Source organism: Chaetura pelagica, unplaced genomic scaffold (genome assembly GCF_000747805.2).
Source record: "Chaetura pelagica isolate M959 unplaced genomic scaffold, ChaPel_1.0 scaffold199, whole genome shotgun sequence".
Lineage (NCBI taxonomy): Eukaryota > Metazoa > Chordata > Aves > Apodiformes > Apodidae > Chaetura > Chaetura pelagica.
Window position 1 is genome coordinate 2,217,685 of NW_009970714.1, and position 27,799 is coordinate 2,245,483.

At 41.4% G+C, this 27,799-nt stretch overlaps 1 protein-coding gene across 1 annotated transcript in view; it reads right to left on the bottom strand.

The window, feature by feature from the left end:
• KMT2C (lysine (K)-specific methyltransferase 2C) overlaps positions 1-27,799 on the bottom strand; it is a 191,567-nt gene that overhangs the window by 623 nt on the left and 163,145 nt on the right. The window contains exons 38-59 of the mRNA XM_010006003.1: positions 27,732-27,778; positions 25,063-26,885; positions 23,656-23,767; positions 22,706-22,784; positions 22,519-22,582; positions 20,267-20,499; positions 16,133-17,833; positions 14,321-14,533; positions 12,008-12,149; positions 11,092-11,239; positions 10,043-10,221; positions 9,779-9,933; positions 9,349-9,601; positions 8,345-8,484; positions 7,309-7,413; positions 4,348-5,467; positions 3,353-3,489; positions 2,825-2,967; positions 2,387-2,555; positions 1,410-1,526; positions 713-786; positions 201-309 (exon numbers count right to left, since the gene is read on the bottom strand). Of these exons, the coding sequence (XP_010004305.1) occupies positions 201-309; positions 713-786; positions 1,410-1,526; positions 2,387-2,555; positions 2,825-2,967; positions 3,353-3,489; positions 4,348-5,467; positions 7,309-7,413; positions 8,345-8,484; positions 9,349-9,601; positions 9,779-9,933; positions 10,043-10,221; positions 11,092-11,239; positions 12,008-12,149; positions 14,321-14,533; positions 16,133-17,833; positions 20,267-20,499; positions 22,519-22,582; positions 22,706-22,784; positions 23,656-23,767; positions 25,063-26,885; positions 27,732-27,778 (7,263 nt within the window). The remainder of the gene's footprint in view (positions 1-200; positions 310-712; positions 787-1,409; positions 1,527-2,386; positions 2,556-2,824; positions 2,968-3,352; positions 3,490-4,347; positions 5,468-7,308; positions 7,414-8,344; positions 8,485-9,348; positions 9,602-9,778; positions 9,934-10,042; positions 10,222-11,091; positions 11,240-12,007; positions 12,150-14,320; positions 14,534-16,132; positions 17,834-20,266; positions 20,500-22,518; positions 22,583-22,705; positions 22,785-23,655; positions 23,768-25,062; positions 26,886-27,731; positions 27,779-27,799) is intronic.

Below are 27,799 nucleotides of genomic sequence, written 5' to 3' on the forward strand. Positions count from 1 at the left end.
ACCCCTGGGTTCAGCAGCAAAATATACCAGAGGTTGCACTGTTGGGAACTGGGAAGATTTGAAAGGAAAGGGGGAGGGAAGAGCCACTCTCCCTCACCCCAGCACAAACAGGTTGTGCTACTGGCCGTGGAAATCACCCAAGTATCCAGAAGTAAAAGCAGGTAGCAACATGTAAGTAAAGGCAAGGGAGAGCACCCTACCTCCTCCCCCTTCTGGATTCTCCTGCTGGAGCTAATGATAATTTTGTGTCCTCTCTCAAAAGTGACCACCTCAGCCACACAGTTGGGTGCACACGAATGGTTGATGTACCTGTGAAAACAGAGGTGGAAAAAGGTAACCTCGTAAGGAAGCGCTGCCCTGGAGGCAAATCTAAGCCAAACCTTAGGAGGACCTTAGCTCCAGGGGTGCACTGACTTTCCAGATATAATTATATTACTCTGTACTTGTTTCTTTACCTAGAAAATGTCAAAAAGAATCAAGAGTTAACAAAGTTTCCATTCTTTCCTCCTGTCTGCCACGAAACTTGGACAAGCAAAGCTAATGCACAAGATGACATTATTTCAGCGGAATAGTCTGAAGGCTGAATGTACCAGCTCAGAGAATAAAAAACATGGAGAAGATCCCAAACATGAGCCCCTCACAAACAGCCCCAGGCCAGGGAAAGTGGATGAGGCCCCAGGAGGAGGTCGGGCATCTCTCCAGAGCCACCCACCTGGCAGGACCTCCTGTCAGGGTGGCATCGATGACGTGGTCATTGTCAATGCGGAACATGTAGACGCCGCGGTTCTGGAAAACAATTGGAAAAAAGACTCTTGTAGATTTGACAGAATTGTCAATTCACAAAAGGAAGCAGCAACATGGGTCACCTCCACGTGTCCTCCTGCATTCAGGATCAGACCCTGCCCATGGGCTCTCGAGGGAAAGGGTGAGTGTCATGCTGCCATTGCCCTCCCTGCTGTGCCAGGGAACAGGGGGGTCATAAACAGGGATCTCTGGAGAATTATTATTTCCCCAACAGCTGCTGTGCTGCCTTTCACCTCGGGTCTTGAAAGGCTTCCCAAAAGTGTCCTAACTGGTGCAAAACCACAGAGATAGACTTTGAAGAAGTTCTCATTAAACACTGTGGTCCAGACATCTGTCAGAGCTCTCCCTTTGGCCTCTGGGACAGAGGGTGTGTGTTACCTCCACCTGGCCAGGAGGGTGCTGTGAGATTTATTGAACATTTAAGTGTTTAATGATCCTTTCTTAAGAAACACTGTCAACTCCCCTGGTTGTATTTTTAGCCTACTCCTTTTATAGCACAGCAGAAAACAGAAATCAGGGGGCCTGAACTAATCCAGCAGAACAGCAGTGGTGTGTTATGTGAACATCTGAAAAGAGAAAGAAAAGTCAAAACACATCGCCCATACCTGAGATTCATAAAGCTTCTCCTTCCTGTTTGCTACCTCATTCCGGATAATAGTTCCGATATACTCAATGACCATGGTGTGCTTCTCAATGTCTCTAGCAGCATATAAGCCCAGGCCCTATGAAAAATATGTTGCAATTTACAATTCTGTCATAAAATTACATTTATGTTCCTCACCGTGTGCCTGCAGAAAATCACGTGGGAAGTAAACTGCCCAGAAAGAACCAAGCAGGACAGATAAGTAACTGATGTTTTAACAGCCCAGATGCAGAACCCAGCTTTACATTAAATCTTTAAGGTTGAAGAAAACGTACGTGGCTTCTGTTGGGGTGAGAAAGTTTCTCTTACAGCTCTGACACCTGCCTGTGTAAAGATTACAAATTCACTGACAAGGGAAGTGGCCTTTAGGAGAACGGAGAAACCTACTAAGAACACAGCAACACAGTGAAGTCCAACCTAAAATACAGACCCGTGTTCACACACAGCAAGATTCATTACAAAGCTTTAGCAAAACAGGCTGTGCAGCAAATCACCAACAAATACATAAAGCAACAAGTTTATTATTATAAACAGACAAGCACTGAACTGCTGCCAGTCTCATACCACTTTACTTGGTCTGAGCATGTCACACTGCCACTGCTTATTTGTATTTTTATTAAGTTTTAGAGAAATAACCTAAAAAAAACAAACCAAAAACTTGACTCACAGGAAAGATTTTCTTCCTAATATCTAGCCTGAATCTCCCCTCTGTATCTTTTTACAGCTATAAATCTCTGAAAGTGATTTGCCATACAAGAATTGCCAATTCTGGGATAAGACTCGAAGGAATTTTGTGAGAGCTTTAGTTACAATTTTTAATATAAATATGTATATTTTTATATATAACATACAGACAAAATACAATGTTTTCTCAAAATGGATAGAAAAGTAGGTGTAAGTAGACTTTTTAAATGCACGTTTCCTGAGCTGAGGCCTGACCTGGATGCGCGAGCGAGCGAGATAGACGTTGGACTTCCATTCCGTTTTCATCTTGCGGTACTGAGAGGACTTGGAGTGGACGAACTGCTTGCTGTATGGCGCGTTCAGCTCCCCCGTGACTGTGCTCTGAAAGGACTTCGATGTGCTGGTGCTGTTCAAGGTGTGAGGCCTGTAGGAATTGGGCATGTAACGGGAAAGAATACAAGGAAAACTGAAGATTTCTCTGAAAACAGCCTGGAAACCCATTAAAAAAAAATTCCTTGTAGACGCACAGACACTGAAAGCCAGCTAGCGCAGACGACAAAGCAGTGCCTTTGGTTTGGGCATGCACATACACAGCCAAGGACAACAGGGTTTGTAAGCAGCAGACGAAAGCACAAATAACCCTAAGCAGCCTATAAACCCTGGGCTGTACTATGTGAAATTAAAACAAAATACCTTAACACAAACCTCTTGACATGGGTACTCATTTTAGGCTCGGCACGGGCACAGCCCGTGGGGTTGATGGCAAGAGGGAGTTCCATTAAGGGGTTTCGGCCGTAGCGGAAAGTGTAGTTCTCACAGGCCTCAACCCCTGGCAGCTGCACAGAAAGATACAAGAAGAAAACAGAAATCCAAGTAATTACACGTGAAGAGTGTGTAATGAAACATTTACTTTACCACACTTTGTCCTGGTTCCATTCTCATGGGTACATCCAACAAGCTGGGGCAATCCAGCAAGAACTGGGGAGGTTTGGGTTGGATACTGGGGAATATTTCTTCACTGACATGAGTGGTGAAGCATTGGAATGGGCTGCCTGGGGGGGTGGTGGAGGCACCATTCCTGGAGGTGCTCAAAAAATGGGTGAACAGGGTGTTTCAGGAGATGGTTTAGCAGTCACGGGGGTGTAGGACAGATGGCTGGACTTGAAGGGCTCTTCCAACCTTACTGGTCCTATGATTCTAACCAGGATGGTGAAGACTCACCGATTCGGCAATTCTGGCCACTGCAGAGACTGTCAAACCAAAGAGGTCTTCACCCTTCAGATAGCCAGGAAATAGCTGGAGCATCTCAGATTCTTTCCTAACAGAAGCAACGGGCTCCAAGATTTTATCCCACACACCTACACAACCATATGGGAAAGAATTACAGTGATCAAAAAAAAAAAAAGTCTGTCATACTGGTTTTAAAAGGAAAGCCTGAGGACATCATGAGCCAGAAACCAATCATGAAAAAGCATTTTGATGTTGGTTGCACACACAAACATGAAGAATTATTTGGTGAGTTGGTATTTTGTCCTGAACAAATCCCAAACAAGCACATTTTTACTGTGCCCTTGATTCTCAGGAATGAAGCATTCAGAACTGGAAACTTTCAGTCCCCTGATAACAATAATGCAGGTTTTCCTGAGAAAACCTTCACAAAGTAGAATCTCCTGAAGATTAACTGTATCTGGTATTCCCATTGATTGGTTATGGCCAGCACTAAGGTGTAGGTGGGTGTATTCCCCTGGCTGCCCAGAGGGAGGTTGAGCACATCAGCACCCACAGCACAAAGGGGTTAAGACCCAGAGCATTACAAGGAACAACCTGGTCAACTCAACTGTCTATCACTGAATAACTTAAAATCTTCAGTTAACCTAAAGATAACTGAGTAATGATACTGCAGTTAAACAGTAACATTTTGTGAAAGGAAACCTCCCTAATATCCCTACTATTTTAATTCATTTTTAATGCTCAAACTTGGGTCTCCTCTGTGAAGCTGTACAAAGTCTTCCTTGCAGCTTAAACCATTTCTTCAGAGGGGTCCCCAGTCTCCACAGTGTGATCCTAAAAATGGGCCCTGGGAGCTCATGATCAATATTACATCAGAACAGTGTCTGGAACAGCTATTTGAAACATTTACTGTCCCACAAGTATCAGCAGTAAGACAACAAAACAGCAAACCCACAAAACTCAGGATCCTGGTTCACAAAATGTACCTTTTGGTGTTGTGTCTGTAAGGACCAGATCTTCGTGGCCTTGCTCCACAACCTTGATGACAAATAAGGGGAGCCCGTCCTTCTCCTCGATGGAGCAGAGGTAGCGGCAGCGTCTGTTCGCGTACCTCATGCTCCAATACAACCGGCTGGCCTCATAGCCCACGGGGAAGAGTGCTTTGGAGGAGTGGAAGGCCTGCATCTGCTGTGGCAGCAGCTGACCCACTGCATGGAAAATCAGGCTTCCCACACGGAAAGTGTGGTCACGTTCTCCCCGCTGGACGATGCTGGCGATCTGCCGCACTTCGTCACGCTGAACGTAGACCCTCCTGAAGACTGCGAAGTAGCTAAGTTCCTGCTCATGAGTTCCCTTTGGTTTGTGCATGGGGCAAAGCATGGTCTTGTCTTTAAAAAACATGCATTGTGCTTTAATGGCACAGGTAAAGTGATAAATATTGGTGCACCTTAACCTGTGACAACCGCTGGTGGCACCCATTTTGTGACAAAACATGCATTTCATTTGCAAGCCTCTTCGCAGGGCTAGTTCCACATTTATTAAGGCACCAGCTTGTGTCTCGTAGACTTCTGTAGACCAAAGAGCACAGTTCAAATGGACCCAAAGGTCTAAATCCAGGTTAAGAAGCCTTGCTGGTCCATCAGTTAATCCATCACCTTCCTCATGACAGAAGCAACATTTCCTGTAGTCCTTAGGCACAGGATCTGGTTTAAGGGTTGTGCCCAGTTTTTTAAGAAATTCATCTATTTCTTCTTCACAAGGAGATTTGAATGATCCTTTAGGAATCACGATCTGAATGCTCCACTTTTTCCATTTCATTCCCTTCCATTTCTTACTTGGAGGCCGACAGTCCTCAAGGCTACTGTGTATTGCTTTTAACCTCGGTTTTAGCTTCACTGTTACCTTCAGCTCATCCGGTTTTGCCTCCACCTTGGCTGCTTCAAATGCAGGGGGGAACATGATGGGAGGTGAGGATGGTGGAGAAACTTTTTCCTGCAGCTGAGGCAGACAGTGGACGTCCAAAGTGGAGATGTTGTTGCTGTACTGGTGGAATGCTTTAGGTGGCCTCTCTTTCATCGGCGACTGTGGCAAAGACGGAACCGATTCCTGGTAAATGAACAGAAAACTCTTTGAGAAAATAAATCCCAACCTGTTAACCAGTTATTGTCTCTTGAAAGCACTGTCAGGGCAGCATGGAAGAGGCTACTGAGCATGCATAAAATCATGATGGAGCAAGAGAGAAAGATGGGAATTACCCTGACCCATGTTACCACACTTGTGCCAGGATATGGAGCAAAGAAGTTCTCTCAGTCAGCCTAGAATGTGGTGCCCTTTGAGACAGAAGAGGAAGCACAAATAATTCTTTGTCCAGGTCTTGAATTAAAACTTAGTCAATTGCCCTAAATGAACTACTTTAACAGAGTTAGTTCTTAGGTATTAGAAAATTTAGTGACATGAAATAACTTGAAAATACAGGTCATGGAATTAATGTAAAGAGTAAGAATCTCGTTATTTGGTAGAAGGGGAAGATTTGGAATTAATGCCACATATTTTTCCTGGAAACAAGTGAGAAGGAAATTCCTGCAGGGCTCTAAATTAGCTACAACTGAGGACTCATTCAGTCAGTAAACAAGAACTATAGCTGCAGAGATTTGTTTCAAAAAAGGAGAGAAAACAAGAACAACAAAGGAAGTTTGGGTTAAAAAGTGCTTAATGTGGTTTCTATGATGAATCTTGAAAGAGTAAATGAAAGGACCAAGAAGCTTAACATGATATTTAATTAACTTATTTTGTACATGCTGATGTACCTGTGCAGAAATACTACCTTGCTAAAGTACTAGTGAAAATGAGCTACGTGGGACACTAAAAGCATGTGGATGTACACACATCTATGTTCTCTTCCAGGGCTTTTTAAAATTATTTTTTCTTCTGAAAAAGTAAGTGGGATGCATTTGAAGGAAGGCTGTAAATTCTACAACAAATACAGGCCTTGAAGAAAGTATTAATTAGGTGATGCTGGAAGCACATGGCCTGTTCTGTCCACTGGATTAGGGGAAAAAAGGTACATTTGAACTTGAAAAAGTAAAGGCCAAGCTAGTTGTAAAAGTACTCAAAAGTTTATCTTGGAGAAAACAAAGTTTTAGTCTTGAATACAGACTATCACTTTTAACAATTAAATGAACAGAGATAAATTTAAGTTATTTTCTTTTGAAACTGAATGAACCTGGACATAGCAAGAGATAAGGCCCTGTGAGGAAGTGCTGAGTTCCTCTCAGCTGGTGTAAACCCCTCGCAGTGTCTGTAAAGTACAGCACATTATTTGGTACCACCTGAGAAAAATCCCTTGCCTAATTACACCTTCAGTTGAACAAGTTTCTTAAAATGTCTTTCTTGAGTTACTAGAACCTCTTTTTCCTTGTTGCTGTTAGTTAGCAGGCTCTTTACTAGTGTTTCAGTAACTAGTGCTTTAAAATCACAGCTTTGCCCAAATAAAGTAACAGGAAGAGATTGTATTTTCCCAGTTACTCTTGAATAAATAAAAGTCTTTTTGTAAACTTGCTGTTCAGTTACTTTTTTGAACAGTGGGCTTTGTTTTTTTCCTGCATAAGGCAAATCAAAATGCAGAATAAAGCCCTTCAAGATGAACCTATGGTTTTGTACAATGCCCAGACAACTTAAATTACTACTTTTTTGAGATTCAATCTTCAAAGCCTGTGAGGGCAGCAAAAGGTGGTGACTGTTCTGCCTTGCATCTCTGTCAGACTCAAAGTTTTGCAAGTATGAATTTTACTTCATGCTGCTGGTTCAGATATAGAGCCTAATATAGAGCCATTAATTTATAAACCTCTAAAATGAAGTGCAAACTTCCCCCTCACCCCCTTCCTGTTCTTTAAAAAATAGCTGCAATAATTTCTGCTCAGCAGGGTCTGCCAGCATTTGATACTTACTTTGTTCTCTGAGTTTTTTGCTTGCACAGCTGCTGAATAAAGAACAAAGCAGTTGTTGCTACAGAATACAACGTCCTTCATTTTATCAGAGCCTTCTTGGGAATCCTGGGAATCAAATATGGAAGATTATCAGGAGTGTATCTAAATACCACTCTTCACATAATAAGTGTAATGAAACAAGGCCTCTAGTCTGGCTAGAAACTCGGTGTTTGTAGAACATTTGTGAAATAATGAGCGATGCTGTGATATAAATACTTGATTATTTGACAGACCTAACATTACCACCACCTACAGCCTCCTTCTTCAGCATTTCTTGTCTTTAACAGAAGTTTAAGGATAAAAATATCCTACACCATGCTCCCATCTGCTCTGTAGGCACACTTGCAAAGCAAAATCCATTTTCTTTTATCTTTAGATGGCAAAAGAATGTCTGACTTCAGCCTAATCAAAGACAGATCACACTGTTTTATCTACTGATCCATCTGCAAAACATTACTGGGAATTCAGTGCTTTTCTGACTACGTGAACCCATTACTTTTATATCTAAAATGTGACTATGCACCTCTGTTACATAATTACCTCAAGCTCATTCAAAGACCAATGGTACTTTTTGAATGAATGACAGTTCCCAGTGCAAACACAAGAGGCTGAGAGTGAAATCTGCTCAAAAAGAGAACAAGTATTCCTGCTCTTAGAGTTAATTCCTGACATGGCAATATGGTGCTGCCTTACAAACAAGGTCTTTTTGAATTAAGGTCCCTGAAGTGGTCATGGAAGGAGGTTAGCAGGAGAATTTAGGAAGCTGCCATGTATGGCACCTATTTTATGAAATGTAATGAAATGCATTTTATATAAGAAACAACTTTGAAACTTCCCATTTGTTCTGCAGATGTCCCACCCTGAATTAGAACACATGGAAGGGAGACTACAAAGAAACCTGGCGGTGTTATTAGTCAGCATGACAAGCTGTGCTCTCTGTTCTCTTTGTTTGCTCATTCACCATTACATGCAAGAAATTATCCTTCCCCTGCAATACCTGCTTCAGGAAGGGCAGATCTTTGAAGGACTTGCGCACACCACTGCCAAGAACCACAACCTTGCAGTGGGAGCACCAGCGGGGCCTCAGCGCGGAGCCTTCTGCCAGGTTCTGGCTGTGATCCTTATAGCCAGCAACACCTAGGAAGTGGACACGTCTGTTAGAAGCTGTATCAGATTGCACCAAATTTATGAGCAGTCACAGTGTTCTTCAGGGGTCTAGAGGAGTAGCATCCTGCTGGATAAGGCATGGAAGGCAAGTTTTAAATGACACGATGGGGAAGTTGTTCAAACTAGACCCAAATCAGCTGTGCGAACAACAAGGCAAAACACATTCTTGTATAAGAAAAGAATTAACTAAACCAGCATAGGAACACAAGCTTATAAAACTGTCAGGCTTTCCAGCATAGGAATAATCTTTCTGAATGATAGATTTAAAATCACACTGGAGAAAGAAAATCTAATTAAGTTGGGTACTGCTGGAAGAAATGCCTCACTGACAGTGATGTAGATAATGTGATAGAAATCAGAGATGGATCTGATTGATTGAGTTATAGTTAACATCAAAAGCAGGTTCACATGTAATGATCATATAACAAGAGAAAAGTATTATTTAGAATTAGAGAATGGTTTGAGTTGGAAGGGACCTTAAAGTTCATCTAGTGCCAACCCCCTGCATGGGAAGGGACACCTCCCACCACACCAGGTTGCTCCAAGTCCCATCCAACTTGACCTTGAACACTTCAAGGGAGGGGGCAGCCACAACTTCCCTGGGCAACCTGTTCCAGTGCCTCATCACCCCTATAGTGAAGAATTTCCTCCTAAAGTCCAATTTAAATCTCCCCTTTTCAAGCTTTATTCCATTACCCCTTGTCCTCTTACTACATGCCCCAGTAAACAAGAATCAATTTTTTTAAATTCTGGAGCATGAATGCATGAGGCTGAAATGCATTAACACTGACTCAGTTTGGTACTGAAAACTGGGAAGGGTTAATGCCCACTCACCATTGCTGTTTGCAGGAAATGGCACATGAGGTTGCTTCAGTCCATAAGACCCTACGATCCTGGCAGGTCCCACGGAACCTGCCTGAGGACCCTGCAGCAGAACATGTTGCCTGTACTCCATTGATGGGTTCACTCTGTGACTGTTGGTGGCTGCCATGGAGGATGGGACGTCTGGAGCGTTACTGACTTCATAACTGTTGGGAATTCTGACATGGAGCAGGTTGGAGAATGCTGCTACAACACTACTGATGTTCTGAAAACAATAATAAAAACATACCTTTGTTTTCATCAGACAGGCAGCAAGACAGCAGCAATGGGTATTATTAAGCTGCTTTATTGTACTATCTATAAACCCTTCAGATTCACTATATGTAAAATATATTAACAACTGTTGTACTTTATGTATGTAACACAAGCTTATTTCTCTTACCTCAGCAGCTGTGGGATGTAAAGTAATGGCTACAGAAATAAGGCCAGACTTAGGACCATTCTGGGATGGCCCAAGCTGAGAGGCAAAGAAGCCAGAAGCAGGTAACGCTCCTGAACTGGGTTCTGATTTTATGTAATTCCTTTTGGCTTCTGAACCTGAAAATGAAATTAAATACACCCAGTTAATCCTACATGCACATGAATGCAAAACCAGCCCCAACACCAAAAAGCCAAGTTCTAACTGATTGCTCTGCTGCAGACTCACCTTTTCCAGTACTGCTAGGTAGGATGGGAATGATGGGAGATGGTACAGGTTCTGGGTTCTCCTCTTTGACAACCGACAAGTCTGGATACCTGCTAATTTCCATTCCCACCACACTTTCAGGAGAGGAAGAAGGAACAAAGCTGTCAGGAGTGTCCCTGTCCTCACAGTGATCTTGAACCCTGGAACAAAACCCAAAAAGTCTGTTTCGGAAACCTTTTGGAAATGGTCTAAAAAGTCTTTGGTAAGCCAAAGCTATAAATCATGACAGGAAACCATCACAAAGTTGCTCCTTGCTACTAGTCATGGAACACAATCCTGTGGTGGGACATTACTTCTGGGTGTCTCCATACATCATTGCACATGGGAGTTTCTTGGCAAAGATACACAACTTAAAACAGAGTCACTATCAAAACCCAGGCTCCAATACAGAACTGTCTGTTCCCCTTGGCTCCATCTACCTGTGTAAAAAATTAGTATTTACTATTTAAACTTTCTGGTTTAAGTATATTCACTGGTCCATTCCTCATCATCCACTCACAGCCTTCAGTGCTTCAAAGCCACCTAACTTTTGGTTAGGCAAGTGAAAGAAAGGCAAAAAGGAAGAACTTTGTGGGGAGACTCATGTTCTAGGCAAGAATTTCTCACACAGGAAGAGAAGCTGAGTAGACCTGGGGAGTTTTCAGGCTGACACTTGCACAGCACTGCTGTCTGGTGCAGTAGGCATGTACTATCATGGTACAACAGCACCATGTTGCTCCAGGAAAAATTATCTGTTTATACAGTTTTCTTTCACTTCTAAGACAGCAAAGGAATGAATTCTGAAGGATTTAACAGGGTCTAGAGTCCAGCAGTGGCAGAAATCCCCCATTTCACCATGTTGCTCTCTACATGTGGACTACTAATAGTTAACTAGCACAAATAATCCCATTGCATTTTCTGCACTGTGTGGCTGTGCATAATGGATTTTGTTTCTTCACAATCTCATCTCCTATTGAAAGATCACAGAACCTGCTCCAAATACATGTTTGAAGATGTGAAGGAAAAATTACCTTAATTCCTCCTGATTGTTGTGAGGTGGTGTTGGAAGAGAAGCAGGAACATCGACAGTTTTAGGGCCCTGAGCCATTGCCCTTGCTAATAAATCATCTTGTGGTCTGAAAGGCAACTGGAACTGCTTTGGTCCCAGAGCTTTGGTAACTGAAAACAGAAATGTACAGCAGAGAAAAGTACAGCACCATGAGACATCTGCACAGCTCTTCCATTGATAAGCATTCTGTGTACTGGGGTACTGGTGGCTCCCTGACACAACCAAGGCATCACAGCAGGCACTAACACCACTCTCACCCACTTGCAGCTCAGAAAAATTTGACTGTTCATTATTTATCTCCATATTTACAAAAACCTGCACATTTTGAGGAGAAAGGGCTCAAAAGGCTTCTAAGTGTGCCTTCTGCCAGTATGAGAGGATTTTTATTTTACTTAACAAAGATTCATTAACTTTGCAAAAGAAAGGAGAAGGGCTGGATTTTAAGGATTTTAGTCACTGAACAGTCCTTATGAAAAGGCAGTATAAAGTTTTACTTATAAGAAAGAAATTTTAATTGACCAAATTACAAGCATATGAAAATACATACAAAACCTGATACAGTCTGGGTAGACTGCCTTCAAGCTCTTTCAACTAACTGCTTAGGCATTTGTTCGGGACATTAAAAATAATGTTTTGGTTTTCTTTTAATTTCCTAGGAGTGCTTCTACCTCTCCACACGTTTTTAAAAGGGAATAGGGAGAAGGCTACATTATACTCGTGTAAAACAAAGCTGGATAATGATGTCCACAACCTTGAAGAGTCTAGGTATACTGGTTTTATAAAAGATCACACCAACAGAAAAGCATCCCCGTGATCTGTTTTGTCATTTGCTACAAACTTTACTGACTTATTACCCAAACAATACGTGTTAGTCTTACCATCGTGACCTCCCAACATACCAGCCTTGCCAGTAAGTTCCTCGGTGGTTGCAAAGCCATTGACCAGCTTCTGGCATGCCACAGGAGGTGGTGTGGGAGGGAGGGAGGCTGGTGGTGTTGGAGGATTGCTCAGGTTGTTCTGCTGCACGAGATTAAAGAAGCCTAAATCAGCCATGGAACACACGGTGAACTTGCCTTGTTCTAATACTAGATAACATAACTCACTGACATCATTTTACAACTAAGACGTAGCACTGATAAGCAACAATAATAGTTAATTCTCAAGTATGTGACCAAATACATTATTGTCAATAAGACACAATGCTTTGCTCTTCTGACATCAGTGATACCATCAGAGCAACATTTTACATGAGGAGTAAGCACTACTGAAAAAATATATAGCAAAATTATTAATAGAAAAGCACAAGTAACATCTTTAGGAATGGTTTGGGAGTCCCAAGTTCCTAAAATTTAATCACAGAATGGTTTGAGTTGGAAGGGACCTTTAAGATCATCTAGTTCCAACCTCCCCCCTGCATGGGCAGGGACACTTCGCACTGGATCAGGTTGCTCAAAGCCCCATCCAATCTCGCCTTGAATGGGGCATCCCCAGCTTCCCTGGGGAACCTGTTCCAGTGTCTCACCACCCTCACAGTAAAGATTTCCTTCCTAATGTCCAACCTAAATCTCCCCTCTGCCAGCTTAAAACCATTACTCCTTGTCCTCTCACTACAAGCCTATGTAAAAAGTCCTGTAGCCCCTTCAGGCACTGGAAGGCCGTTAGGAGGTCTCCTCAGAACCTTCTCTTTTCCAGGCTGAACAGCCTCAACCCTCTCAGCCTGTCTTTGTAGGAGATCATCTGATTCTCTGATCACCTTCGTGGCCCTATGCAAATGTCTGAACTTAAGACTGACAGAGCAGTTCCACTGCAAAGGAGTCAGCTCACCCATCTGTCACTCAAAGGAAACCTACTTCACATTTAGCACATGATGAGCTTTCACTGAAGCAGTTACTACAGAGAGGCAGATACTCTCAAGCTCACACTCCAGGCTACCTCTCACTAGCTTACTTAACTGCCCATATTTGAAATAAAAATTAAGTAAGAACTTCAGTATTTGTTCTTGTTGCAGTCACACTTGCAAAGCTAATACTTATTATTCACTTTTGACCAGAGTAACCATTTCTGCTGGGTCACAATCTTAGCTTACATGTCATGTAAGGCTGGAGTAACCAGCACTAGTTTTTAAGTTTTTATATTAGGGTAGCCAAGCAGCAAATTTGATTCTGTCTGCTCCCTATCTTGCTGCTCTTGCAATATTGACACTCCCATCTCAGAAACTGAGTTTTAAATTCTGTCTGTTAGAAACTCATCAACAGTCTATTTTGTTGAGAGTTCACAGGTTCTTAGTTAGGGCTTAGAGCACAAATGAGGGAAGTCTACTTCCCATTTAATTCACATTAAGAAATGCTTTAATGCTTTCAATGACTTCACAAAGTACTGAGAATTCAGCCTTTTCTGCTCCATAAAACTGTAATTACAATTTTCACTGTTCAGCATCCATTTGTAAGAGGAATACTTCTAGTTTTAAATTAGTTTACAACGCAGCTCCTAGAACTGTTTTCCACTTTTAGAGAGTAACAAAATGGTGACTGTTTCACCACTGCACCGTCTTTGTCTAGCAACTCAAATTTCCCTACCTTGTAAATGAGCTGGGAGTAGTAATCTGAAGCCCCATCAAGAGTAGCACTACCAAAACTTCCTACAAGTCGGTTTCCACCATTTAGTTGGCTACTGCCATAGGGAAGAAAGTGTGCAAAGCTCACTCCAATTATTGGTTCCATCAAAGGCAGAAGAGAAAGCTGCTGCATTAAAAGAAAGAGTTAGAAATTAATTTAACTGTATCACAGGAGCATTGCAGAGCTACAAATAACAGCAGAGGGGTTTCTAATTTAAAAAAAAACAACAATTGGAATTTACCCACTATCAGAAAACTGCATCAAACATGGGCCTCTGTTAAGTAAGGTGTCCCCTTGTCCACTGGAGCTGCAGCTCCAGCTCCCTGCCAGCTCAGCCACTGAGGCTGCCAGAGCTGACAGGAACTCCATGGCCTTGAGACCATCAGATGCTTGCCATGTCAATAGATCTTCCAAATTGAAATAAGACCAGAACTTTGTATTTCCCAGTTTTGTGGCAGTTCTCATGTTCTCCACCCTGTATTCTAAATTCAGCTTAATGATCAACTTCATTTCCATCATGAGAAGTCCATTTTTTCCAAGTGCCCCCAATGCATTACCCAGCATCTCCATACCTACCTGTTTTAACTGGATGAATGTATCAGCATTAGGGTACATAGTTTGCTTTTCTTCTTCCTCTTTTTTTCTTTTCTTGGACCTAGGAGCTGCCTTCTCTCCCGTCCTCTGAGTTCTCTTATTTCTCTGTTTCTTGGTCTCAGGTCCTACATCTGCTCTTTGAAGCTGGCTGTTACTACACCCAAATGCACCTTGCATCTGGTTTCCTGCAGTTTGCTGGTATTTAATAATAATAATGAAAAAAAAGTTAAGCTGAATTTTTGACATTTTAATATACAGGTTGTCCAAATTTACAGCATGACAGTCTAAAAGAACACACCCTGTACAGTAAATCTCAATCCTAATTAATTGTATTTCATGATTTGTTTACTTTGCTGTTTCACCGGCAAATGTAACTGCTGCACTGTCCCTATACACAAAATTATGACTTATCATTAACACCACTGACATCTGAAAACATCATTAAACACTCATAGACCAGAAGCATTTTCTTCTGAATACCTCCTAAAATAAAGTTACATGTGCATGGAACCTTAGAGATTTTCACCAGGGCATAATGAAAGGCAGGCTTGGCTTCAGAAAAGAGGCATGTAAGGTAACAGAATACAATTGTATTTTGAGGTGAGAAACAAATCCAGTACTGTGAAACACTTCTGGATTGTACCATTTGCCTACATACTTTTAGCAGGAATTTGCAAAGCCATTCTTCACCTAAAAGGATATTTGCCTAAAAGCAATCAGAGTGGGACCTGGCAATGCAACAGAGAGTGGCAAGTTAAAAGTCCCATTTCTTTTTATCAGTTATTAAACTGCTCAGCATGACCTCTACTGCAAGTCCTCTCACCATTATTCCACCCATATATATTTTACCTGTGGATCTTTAACACTTCCATAGGTTACCTGCTGCTCACAATTACCTGTATTTTTATTACTCTTCATTCATTTTCTATGTGTTTAAGTTTCATTTGAGGGATGTATTTAGAGTTTAGGCAGTCATAAAACAAAACTGAGTAGAGGTTAAAGATTAAAACAAAACAACCAACTTATCTAAGTGTAAAGTGTACCCTACCTCCATAGAAAGCAATCTTCTTTAGGTCTGTTTTTAAGACCCTTACACATTATTAAATCATATAATGTCATTAATATAAAGAACAAATGCTTCCTTCCATTAAACTAAATTTCATTACAGAAATATTCTGTAACACAGAAATCCAGCAATTTTAGGAGATGTAACAATTTCATACTTTTAATAAAAACCTTAGAGCATAGTCTACTAAAATTAGAGACAATATAGGATTTTCATAGGTGGAAAATGACCAAGGATTTGGTTCATTCATGGAACACTCCAAATGGTGCAGCTGAAGGGTGTGTGAAGCCCACCCTGTGCAAAGGTACACAGCTCATCTTGTACATTACTAAGGTGGATTCACAGAAGAAAGCAGCATACAGACATTGCATGTACTGTACAGAAACATACTAGTAGGTAATTAAGAGCTATATTGTAAATTCTTGCCTTAATCTTGGTAAATATTAGGAAATGGCAATTTTTAAGATTATTATCTACAGAAAAAATACTTTTTTCATTTTAACAATCTCTGAATACACCAATCTACAAACTCCTAATAAAACCTGTTCCTTCAGTAACACGGATTTCATGGAGAAAAGCCAGGTAGCAAGGTAAAAATTGCTTAAACCTGTTTATTCCACCCTTGTGCACGTAGGGTATCTCCCCACCTTTTCACAAATGGCCACAGTAAAGGCACAAACTAAGCTCTCACTGTTGATGACCACTGTATAAACCAGTAACAGGCTCACCATTCCTTCAGCTGGATTCTGCTTCTCTGCTATCTTCTTATCCCCAGAAGCCTCCTCTTCTGGTTGGCCACTGTTCTCTGACTTCTGATTCAAAAGAGATGAGGACTTCTTATTTTTAAGCAGGTGTTTCAGCAGCTCATTCCCTGACTCCCCTTTCGCTGCTGGAACGCTCGCTGGTTGTGCTGGACTCTGAGCTGAAGGGACAGGCTGTGATGTGACCTTATCTTCTTCTACCTTAATACTGCTGGGATTTTCTGGGTTAGGCTCAGCTTGACCTGAGCATTGATCAGTTTCTGCCTTTTCTAGTTTAACTTCTTGAATGCTGGTAGGTGTGTCTGTTTTAGCCTTTTCAGTGTCTGTACTGACACTGGGCTGCTTCTGGGGCAGGCTGCTGCTGGGGACCTTACACTCCAGCTCTGGAGAGGTCTGGCTCTCTCCTGAGTTTGATGTTGATGGGCCTGTTAACTCCACTGACTCTTGTTCATCTTGATGACGAGAAAGTTCACTGGGGGTGTTAACTGTGGGGGTGGAGGTAGCATCAGAAATGGTTGGAGTTGACGGTGCAGTTATATCTGAATGTGGAGTTGACGGGGCTTTTATTGACTCAGCATCATCGTCCTTTTTCTTTTTTCGCGTCCTTTTCTTTTTTCCTTTCTCTTCTGGGATTATGTCAGAATACAGCTGTATGAGAGACTGGCTGGATCCAGGGAAGTTTGTTCCCTGGGGCACGTTAGTGTCCGAATCACCTGGGGTACCACTATTAAGCACTGTAGGTGAAGGTACAGCAGAGGAAAACGGAGGCCTGACTTGGTTCTGCGTAAAGGCAGCCCCAGGGAGATTCCCATGACTTTGCTTTACATTATGGAAATTCGGGGCTCCACCTGGAACAGCAGATGCATCAGGTCCAAAAGTTGTAGGTCCCACTGGCCTTCTCTCACTGCTTTGCATAAAATTTGTGGCAGGAGGCGAGGTCATAGAACCTTGCTGCAGGATTTGCCCCATTTGTTGCTGCTGCTGCTGATGCTGCGGAGACTGCTGAAGAGGTCGCGGAATTTGTACGAAATCCCCAGGTAGGTCAGAATTGAAGAAAGGTATCTGAGATAAGGATGTTCTGTTGTTTAATTCAGACCCTATCATACCATGCTGCTCTAGTTCAATTCTCTGCTGTAAAGCCCTCTGTCGATCCACCTCCTGCATCAGCTGAATGCGCTGCCGTTCCTGCTGCTCCCGTAAACGCTCCTTTCTTTCCCGCTCTTGAAAGCTTTCACTGAAGGGGTTATTGTCCTCAAACTCCACCCGTGGTGGTGGCCCTGACTGTGCAGTTGCATTTGGACCAGGCACGGGAGCTGGTGTACCAGGAGTAATCGGCAACGGTGTCATTGGAGGCTGCATCCTTGCTGGATTCATGGACATGTGACTTGCAGGGGCATTTGCAGATTGCCACCCAGCCAAATTTGGCATTCTGGTTGGGTTGGATTGCCCAGGGATGACCACTGTGTGTTGCTGATGCTGGAGCTGTTGTGCCACCATGGGGAAGTTTTGCTGATTCATTGCTGGTGATGTTCCTCCTGGAACCATTGGTGGTTGAGCCTGGACACCAGGCATTATGGCATGGGGGGCCATCCCACACTGCTGCTGCTGCTGCTGCTTGATCCGATATTCCTCAATTAGTTCCGCATGCTCCTTCTGCTGCTTCCGGATCTAAACATTAAAAGAGTCATTATTCATCTCTGACATGTACTGACTACAAAAGCAGCATAAAGTATGTAACTCACCACTGTAATTTCAGTAGACAATGAACCTCAAGCAAAACAAGCATTTCTGCACAGTCTTCTTTTCCCCCTCTTTGTAAGGCTAAATTGTCTTTATTTCACTAGAAACACTATCCACCCCAAAACTTTAGAAAAAATAACAGTGCCTCAAAGTTCTGATTATGTACCAAGACTGCACTCTGCTAAACCAAAACTGATCCTTGTCCTGCAGCTCCTATCCACACACAGGACAACAACAGTTGGGAACAGGTGGGAACTGCAAACTCCAGTGCTCCAGGACTTCTCCATGGGTACAGAGCACTAAACCTGTGTTGGCTCTGTACGCCTAGACAAGGAGGCATCCAAACCACAACACCCTCCCAGGATCAGCCACGTGGCTGCACTTGGAGTTAGTGGAGATCTCAAAGGACCAGCACTAACTACACTCAGCTGGACCTGAGCCGACCTGTGCAGATCAACCTGGTGAATTTATCAGTAGAGAGGAGATCAAGGCAGAGCTCACAGGCACTGGGCCACACCAAAGCAGCTGAGCTATCCAGGCCCCAGAGACAATCTGACAGTGCCTGCAGAGCTCTGTGCCTGAGCTCACAACTCTGTCAGACAGGAGCTCATGTTGCACCAAGCCAGCTCCTGTTTCTCTGTGCCTGTGTCCAGCACCAGGGATTTGAGAGCTCTTTTCCCTAGAGATATATAAAGAAAACATCTGCACTTTGCCCTTTTCAAAAACTAAGAGAAACTTGATTGCAGAAAAATTACTTGATCTGAACTCAGAGAGTGGTGAATTGCTTCGTATAGGTTCTTAAGAACACACTTCAATGTAACTTTATTTAAGCTCCTATTAGGTATGTAATAAGCTGCTGTTTAGGATGAGGGTGACTGGTCTAAATGAGTTTTTGAAGGGCTGTCACCATTTGACAAGGGAAGTAGAGGGAACTTAGCAGCAGTATCACAGAATAGTTTGAGTTGGAAGGGACCTTAAAGATCATCCAGTTCTAACCCCCCTGGCATGGGCAGGGACACCTATGTGAAACTTAAGTTTAAGAATTAAAAATATCCTTAATTATGGGGCACTAAATGCACCTGCAATGTCACGGTTAGCAGCTGTTACTTCAACATAATTCCACCATAAAACTAGGCTGATGTGTGTTTGATAAAGACTGGTTAAAGTGATTATTTTTTTTGCATTTATTCTACTTGTAACTCATTGTGGAAGGGAAAAAAAGAAAAAGGAAGAAATGATGTAGACATAATTTATCTGCTTCATCCTTCTTCCTCACAGTGAGAAGACAAGCCAACTAATATTCCACCCAGTGCAGACCCAGGAGCAAAAAACGTGAGGGTTAGATATCACTTAGAACTTCATTCCAAGAAGCCTGTGGCAAATTTTACCCCCTCATATTATTAAAGGATAATTCTAAAGCATTTCCATGTTCAGCACGTCTAGTTGATCCTGACAGTCAGGCTAGATAATTTATAAACAATCTCTTGAGGAACACAGCATTCAATACTGTTGGCCAAAGCACAGATTTATCAAAGCTATTACAGGCTTAACATTAATCTGACTTATTAGAATCACAGTTACCAGATGTAGCAAGTGAAATTCCAACCGATTTTAAAGAAAGAAAAACAAAACCCAGTTAAACTGGTTACACACTGGAACAGGGGCTGAGAGAGGCTAAGAAATATCTACCCTTGGAGACTTACAAAACTTGACTGACAAGGCACTGAGCAACCTAATTTAACTGTGAAGCTAGTTCTGCTTTGATCAGTAGACCAGATGATCTCCAGGTATCTCTTTGGCCCATATTGTTCCATGATACAATAACAGATAACACACAAAGGATCAGAGTCTAGGAACTAGACAGATCATAAAACTAAACTAAAGATAGAATGGAAAGGGATTTCAAACAGTAACATTTAACTGTCATATAACCAAGAGGTTCTGATTATGGAAGGACACCTGAAAAAGACTTGAGTTACGAGATTCATTCAAGCCTGAAACAAAGCCCTGCATGCTAAGGCTTTCCTCTGAATCTTTCATTTATGCTTTTCATGGTGCCAGAAACTCTGTGGCAAGTCATGTTGCCAAGCCATTTCCCCTCTTCCTGAAGTATTAAACCATCTTTTTGTCATAATGTTTGCCATAGCATATGCTCCTTCAACTCCAGTGTCCCCAGCAATCCAGGGTGATGCTGTTACACAAAATATGACATTATGCTGTATGACAAAATATGACAGGGAGTTAAATAAGCTCCACTGTATGTAAGTGTTTCAATTTGCCTTACAGAGGATTTAAAGAAAAGAGTCATACCAGTATGACAGCTCAGTGTTAAGGTGTTAAGTTTGGGTTCCTGATTATTACCTGTTCTAGCTGTTTTTGGACCATACTTTGCTGCTCAGTAACATGTTTAAGCTGTTCTGCATCTTCTTCTGGGAACTCACGGCCAGCTTTCTTGGCTGTACGCTGCTTTGCTGAGAGTGCCTTTTTGGATTTTCTGTGTGCTCCAATTTGCTCCTCAAGGTACTTCTGTTGTATTTGAAGAAGTTGTTGTGTGTCTTGCAGCCATTCCTCATATTGCTTTCTTTGTGAATCATCTAAAAAGAACGGAAAATAAGTATGATATGATCTCATCCTGAAGGTGAGCTCTTATCCTACTCTCCAGAGATGAAGTTTAACCACCAGGTTCCCCCATATTTTAAGAAACCATTGGTTAAGTTCAGCCAAATTTGACAGAGGCTTTGGTATTTCAAGAGATACAAAATTCTTGGAGTGATCTGAGCTAAGGAGACAGAGATCCTTATTACTGCATTTATAGACAGAAAGCAGTTTTAACACAGTCTCTTAATTTCAAGAGGCACCATCCTGCTCTCAAACCAGGAAACATGCAATTGCTAGCCAGTAGCTGCTTTGAAAGCAGCTACAGAACCTGGTGGTATCCTGCTCTGCCACAAAAGAGGGGACGCTGAAGACCTTTGGAAGTATGGAGGTAGAGGGAAAGAAAAAACATGGCCTCATTAATTCTGGTGTTTGCAGAAGAGTTTTGTTCATATGAAAAAATGTGTTTATTCCTACTTCTCAGAAAAACATTAAAACTATAAACATCCATCAGGTATCCATGAAATGAAAGAAAGATACTGTCTGTGCAAAAATAACTTTGTCAGTCCTCCATACAGGGCCTTCAGCAACAGTGCCTTTTCCTCCCCACAAACAAATGCCCTCTCATTTGGGCGGTAACAGACATTACTCTTTTTACAAAGGCTCATCTGCTATGAACAGTCTATTGCTCTCAGATGTTTTTCTCGAGGCAAAACAATCATGTCTGACAACACTTGATCTGCACTAAGCCCAGAAAAGATCTGGTGATGGTATCATTTGTCTCCTAATTGCATTGTGGCAACGAGCTGGGTAAGCAGGAATATGGCACGGGTCTTTCTTGTGGAGAAAGTAAGGTTAATAAAGATAGCCACACAACAGGATAAATTCAGTATAATCATGTCCTCCTTGTGCTCCAGTTCCTACCACCTTCTGGTGGTAGTGACAGCCACTGACTCTAACGGCTCAAGAAAATCAATTCACAGAGCTAGGACAGCCTCTATTGTCTCCAGGAGTGCCCACTCTTTCAACGATAAATTCTGCAAAACTAATCACACCACCTGAAGGGACAACTGAGTAGAAATGATGGAGAACAACTGCAGATGAGAGCAATGCAAAAGTGCAAATGGAAGTACCAAAATATTAACAAGTTCCAGGTAAGAATAAGTACTGCTGAAATGAGAAACAGCTTTGTATCAAGTGCTTATAAGTACCACCACCTCAATCAGAGTGAGGCCATTGCTGACTGCTATGTCAAGTCTCACCAGAAATTAATACAGAGAATATTGAAAAAGCTCCTTATTGCATACTCAGTCCTGCTGCTCCCGTTTCTGGAAAAGGTGAAGGTGTTCACTTTTGATTCTTATCCATAAATATCGAGTAAAGTTTTTGCAGTGATAGAAACATTTTTTTACATGTGGTCTTCCCTCTCCCAACATCTGCTCAGTTTTAATTTCTGTTAATAAATCTTCCTTCTCATAGAGGCTAGGACTTACCAGTGATCAAGGGCAACCAGAAACAAGGAAGACAAAATACTAGTGCTATATATTCCTGCTTTCAGCAATTGTGATTCCTAGTCTTGTCTAGTGCCTGGAAAGCTTTTTTTTAAAAAGTTGTTAAAATTACAATGATGCTGCACAAAACTTTTGCTTCCAAAATTAAAAAAAACCCGTCAATATAGACTGTTGTTCTCACTGAGTTCAGGATATTACAACACAATAGGTTTTTGACATAGTAGTCTGTCAGTTAATAATTACTATTCTCTCACAAATCCAAATAATGCTATTTTTGTTTTTCCCTCTTTCCTTAAGGTGTTTCTTTGAGGGTAGCTTCTAGAAAAAAATATTAATAGTGCTTACTATGCAACACTTTATTAGTTGGAACTGTAATGATTAATTGACTACATTTAGAAAGGATTAATTTTTGATAGATAGGACCCATTTATGGATATTGTATTATAAAGAAAACAGAACTGTAGAATTAAACATTAGCATGCAATAAATTATTAAATCTGTACTTACTGACAAAACCAGGACCAAAATTGGGAGGATTAGGTCTAGAAATCTGAGGTGTCAAACCGCCATCCTAGAAATTTCAGTAAAACATAGAGACAAGGATATTAAGGTATGTTTAAATTTAAAAAAACCCTCAAAAACTAGTTACTATGAATTAACACTTTTGTTTAAAACCCATATCAAGTTGCATTACCTGTGTAATTGCCTGCTGCATATGATTTTGGCCTTCGCTCGTCTGAGCCCCTGGCACTGGCTGACCTATAAAGGGAAACCTATGGATATATAAACAGACAGTTAATTAATAACTGGTAGGTATTTTAAGGGAGAGACAACCTTTTGTATTGCCCTGAAGTTACACAAAGCTTCCAAATATTTTATAGACATTTGCTTGAACTTCTCTACCAAACTTTTCCAATGTCTGAAGAACAGTTAATTCTCATTTCATGGAACAACACTTGGCCGAAACAGTTGCATTTTACACTTTGCAGAGAGATGAAGTAAACATGAGGATCTGGGCTAAAACAGTGAAGATGCACCAAAAAACCAGCTGTATCTGTATTTCAATATGTTTTATTTAAAAAAAAAACAAAAAAAAAACAGATTTAATGGATTTAGATATCATAGGCACCAGTACAGTCAAATAGAGCCAGGTAAATGTGCACCTCTGGCAAGGTATGTCTTAAGGAAGAGAAAACATGCTGTTTTAAGGGCACACAGAAAGAAAAGGTGCAGATCTTCTCTGGCCCATTGACTCCCCACCTACAGTAAAGGCAGTCATGGTGAAGTCTGTGAAGCTCATAGCTTCTTGTGTCCTCAATGGATTTACAGAGAGGATGAAACTTCCATTACTTGGGCTAAGAGTGTTAAATTACCATGAAGTTTAACCATTACTCGCCCATCAACGGGTTTCAAACCCAATATGTGGGAGATGTGTCATCACATCATCAGTAAGTGGGAAAACAAGGGAAGCATCAACATTGAAGCCAGGCTGACATTGCCACTGGAATCCAAGTCTGATGCATTTTAATACTTTTTTATGTGACAAAAGGATCTTTTTCCACTTAAAAAATTGTCATTTCCCCTAGCTCTATCATTTCCTTTTATATTTTGTAGTCCTAAACAATGGTATTAAGTGTTGCCTACCTGTTCATAACCATTGTTGGCATCCCCATGTTACTCTGGGCCATGACTTTATTGATCCCCTTAAGAGCTACCATTTTTGCCTTCATTATGGGATCAGTAATTGCATCAAAATCTATAAAAGAAAAACAGTACAAGTGAATGACATAGCTGAACACTACAAGTTGTTCAGGTCTATTTAATGTGTAAATCATCATTAAAACACATAATTGCATTACGACTTAAATTTACTTGTCCTCTCCGCTTTGAAAGTCATGGTTAATACATAGTTTCATATATCCTCAAAGGAAACTCACTCCAGAAGCAAGTGTTCTTGTTTTCAACCACAACACAAAGAAAAGCAGGTCAGTCTAAGAAGGGCTTCAGACCAAATCAGGCCTATGACCCAATAGGTAAATAATTTCTATTTATAGGTGTAAGGATCAGGAAGAAGAGTTGTTCTGTGAGTTCAGTTGGCAAAACTGACACACCCCCACTTGCGTTCTGAGAAAACAGTCACTCAGTAGTTACCAGCAGCTCTACAGGCATCAAGGCATGTGCCCCTCACAGCTTCTAAACAGACTATATGTATGGTGAGCTCTGCCTCTTTGCTATCTCTCCTGTTAGGTGCCTCCCACAGAGCAGGATAAATGGGAGTACATAAGGGCTGAGGTTGGAAGGAAGGTCTGGAGGTCATCTTAGCCACCTGAGGTGGCCATAGCACATCCTAGTGCCACTAAAAACATGGAACTGTGACTTAGGGGGTAGGTTAAATTTGTCTTTTGAACAAACAGCCTTGATGGCCAGTGTAGTTATAACCAACACATTTCTCAAATTTCATAATTAATTAATGACAGCAATGGTCTTGATCTGAATGCTCAAACTGCTCTGTCCTATTAAACAGGAAAAATGTTTCTTTTAAAGACTCTTTGTACCTGCTGAATTATTTGTAGTATTTCTGGGACTTGCCAAAACTGTGAGCTAGTAATACAGCTTTTCATGACCCCTTTCCTTGAGACACACTAAACACTACAGAAAATGTAACAGAACAACCATACAGAGAAAATAAATCAAAAAGTCAGCTATTGCACTTGAATATTTAATTTTGTTTATGAAGGGTGCATTTACTCCATACCATGTATGAAAACCTAAGGCATAAAGCAAATATATGACAGATATAATGTAAAAAAAATGAGCAGTAATGCAGAGTTTCCCTGATCCTAGTGCTGTCAACAGGAGAACTGCCATGGAATTCAGAATTCCACCTACATACTGAATTTCCACATTCCCATTGTACCTACTAGGCAGATTGATTTTTGTTATGCCCCTCTTCAAGCTCCAGGTATCTACCTGCTTCTTTCAGTGCTACAGATTACTGAACTATTTACTGTTGAGTGACTGAATCACAGACAAACAGACCATCCCACATACCAATATTGGGGAAAAATGGCTCTGAACGTTGGCGAATCATGGCTTGCATCTGTCTCTGCTGCTGCTGCTCCTGTCTTTCCTGATCCAAAAGGTCCTGCAGAAGAAGTGGCTGTTCCTCTAGCAGAAGTGGTCTCTCTCGATTCTGTTGTTGAGCTAATGGTTGAGGGAGCATTATCTGCTGGGGACCAGATATGCCACTGGGACCAGGACGGTTTGTTACAGTCACAGTTTGATTAGATGTCTGTCCTGTCCCAAAGTTATGATTAGATGACTGACCCTGAATAAATCCTGCATTTGGTGACCCTTGAGGAAAATTATGGTTCATCCGTGGAACCATGGCCAAACTTGGATTTATAGTGTTTTCCAAGATCTGTCCACCAGGTGTCATTAGTGTTTGTGGAATACCTGATCCATGGTTCATTTGTGTTGTTGGCAAAGATTGAGATGGAGATCCTACAGTCCTTGCTTCAGCATTATCTGAGCTCTCATTAGCTAGCAAACTTGAGAGGACTGGTGTGGACCCAGTTATACTGCAGGAACTTACTGCTCCTTGAACAGGCAGTGGAGCAGATCCCTGAGCATCTGGACTAGACACAGTTGTTTCTTGAGTAGGAACAGTAGTAGTTTTGTCAGGGAATTCTGGGTTAGCAGGCTGTGCAGGAGCTTTTTCTCCATCCTTTAACTCCATTTCAGTAGCCTGTTGAGTACTTGTGGATTCAGCATTTCCATCATTATTTTCATTTTCATTCTTCTTTTCCTCATTAGTCTTTGGGGAAAGAACTTCTGTTTTAATTTCATTTTCTGTAACAGATTTCTTCTGTGGAGACTGACTCTCAGGAGGGGAAACAGTTCTGTCACCTTGTTCTTTCTGTTTTGGTTCTTCTGTCTTGCCCTGGATATCTAGTTTGTCATCAATGGGGACACTAAGGTCTAGTTCTTCATTAAACATTCCTTTCTTATCCCCCACATCAAGGTCTGGGTCTGTGTATGCAATTATATCAAATTCCCCGGATCTTAGAAGATCATCTAGGTGAGGATCATTGGTTTCCAAATTATCTAAAGTGTCCAGCTCATCTCCTTTCCCATCCTCTGTGTCTAGATTCAAATTTTCCAGATCCTCATCATCTAAATCCTTGACTTCAACTCCATCAAGGTCTTTCACATCCAAATCTTTTACAGCAGGATCATCAGGATCAAGCTTTTCTTCTAGACCATCACTTGGCTGGTTGGGAATCTGCAGATTTGCAGATTCATCACTTGGTGCAGATGCAGCCAAAGGTGGTCCAGGGAATGCATCAGCAACTGGTGGATGACTTAGAGAACGTATTACAAGTGCAGATGGGTTGTCAGGATTGATTTGATCCTGCTGGGATTGTGACATATGCTCCAAACCTGTAGATATCTGCAACTGGTTAGGTATACCTTGAGAACTGTGTCTCAGTGGTTCTGCCTGTCTTGGGCCTGGAAACTCCTGCCTGGGTATAAACCCTGGATGTCGTTGATGTTGTGCTGCTGCATCCATAACATTTGCAGCAGCAGGATTAAAAGGCAGCCTTGGCCTCCCATCAGGAGCTCTGTGACGTAACTCGATATACGCCTGACCCAATATATTGTGCTGCTGAACTGGAATTCCCTGGGGGGGGAAATGTTGAGAGATCCCAGAGGGATTACTCATTTGTGGGTTGTTCACTGGCCGAGGCATATCAATAGACAGAGATCTTCTCAGCTGTGGTGGAACTCCAGGGCGTTGCATTGGCTGCTGAGGACCAAGGAAACGTTCTTGACCTGATGGTGGACCATGGCCACCTCCTGGAAACCCATATCTAAAACAAAGTATGAAAGACTAAATAATCTTTTTTCTCAGGACTGCCTAGTCTGGCATATTTGACTAAATAACTATTCACCAAAATGATTTACATGATGCATTCATTAAGATATTTAAACAAATATTTTGACTAATTATGCTTACATTTAAATGAGCTTTATGACTACAATAAAATAATTGCTTTAATTATGTTTAATAAACAACCTGTTTTCTATTTCAATAATAATAATAACAGAAAACTCTGACAGTAAGAACTATCTCAGTGAATAAACTGCATGTTAATGCGATTCAGAGCATAAAATAATATTGTGTGGATTAGAAATTACTGAAATAAATAAAAAATACTGAAAATAGTAATTCCCAAGATGGCAACATATGTCAATCCTGGCACTCAATTTACATCATAGCCTTCAATGTAAAAATAGCACAGGCAGAAGCTGACATTTGATTACATATTCATTATAAATTAAATCAATAATACTATATTACTCATTCTCAAGACACCAAAGATAATGTCAGACCCTTCATTAAAAAAAACCATAAAAGCCCCAGAACTAGGGGCAACAAAATCCTTCAGGTCACATAACTTCCTCCAGTAGTGCAGTTTCTGATTAATTCCCAACAAAAGACAGGGTAGAACAGTCCCAGTGTAAAAGACAGGTTTTAATGTTACAGACACTTACAGGAAAATTCACTGCACATAATGACATCAGGAAGATTACCAGCTACTGTAGACAACACAGATGATTTTTCATCCAAAAACCTCCAACCCACTATTTAACAATTTCTATAAATGTAGAACTACCCCTATAATATCCTGGTTTTAAGAGATCAAAGAGCTTACCTGAGACCATGAGGTCTCATCCCCATGGCATTGATATCACCTGAAAACTGGGGTCTATTGAACTGCCC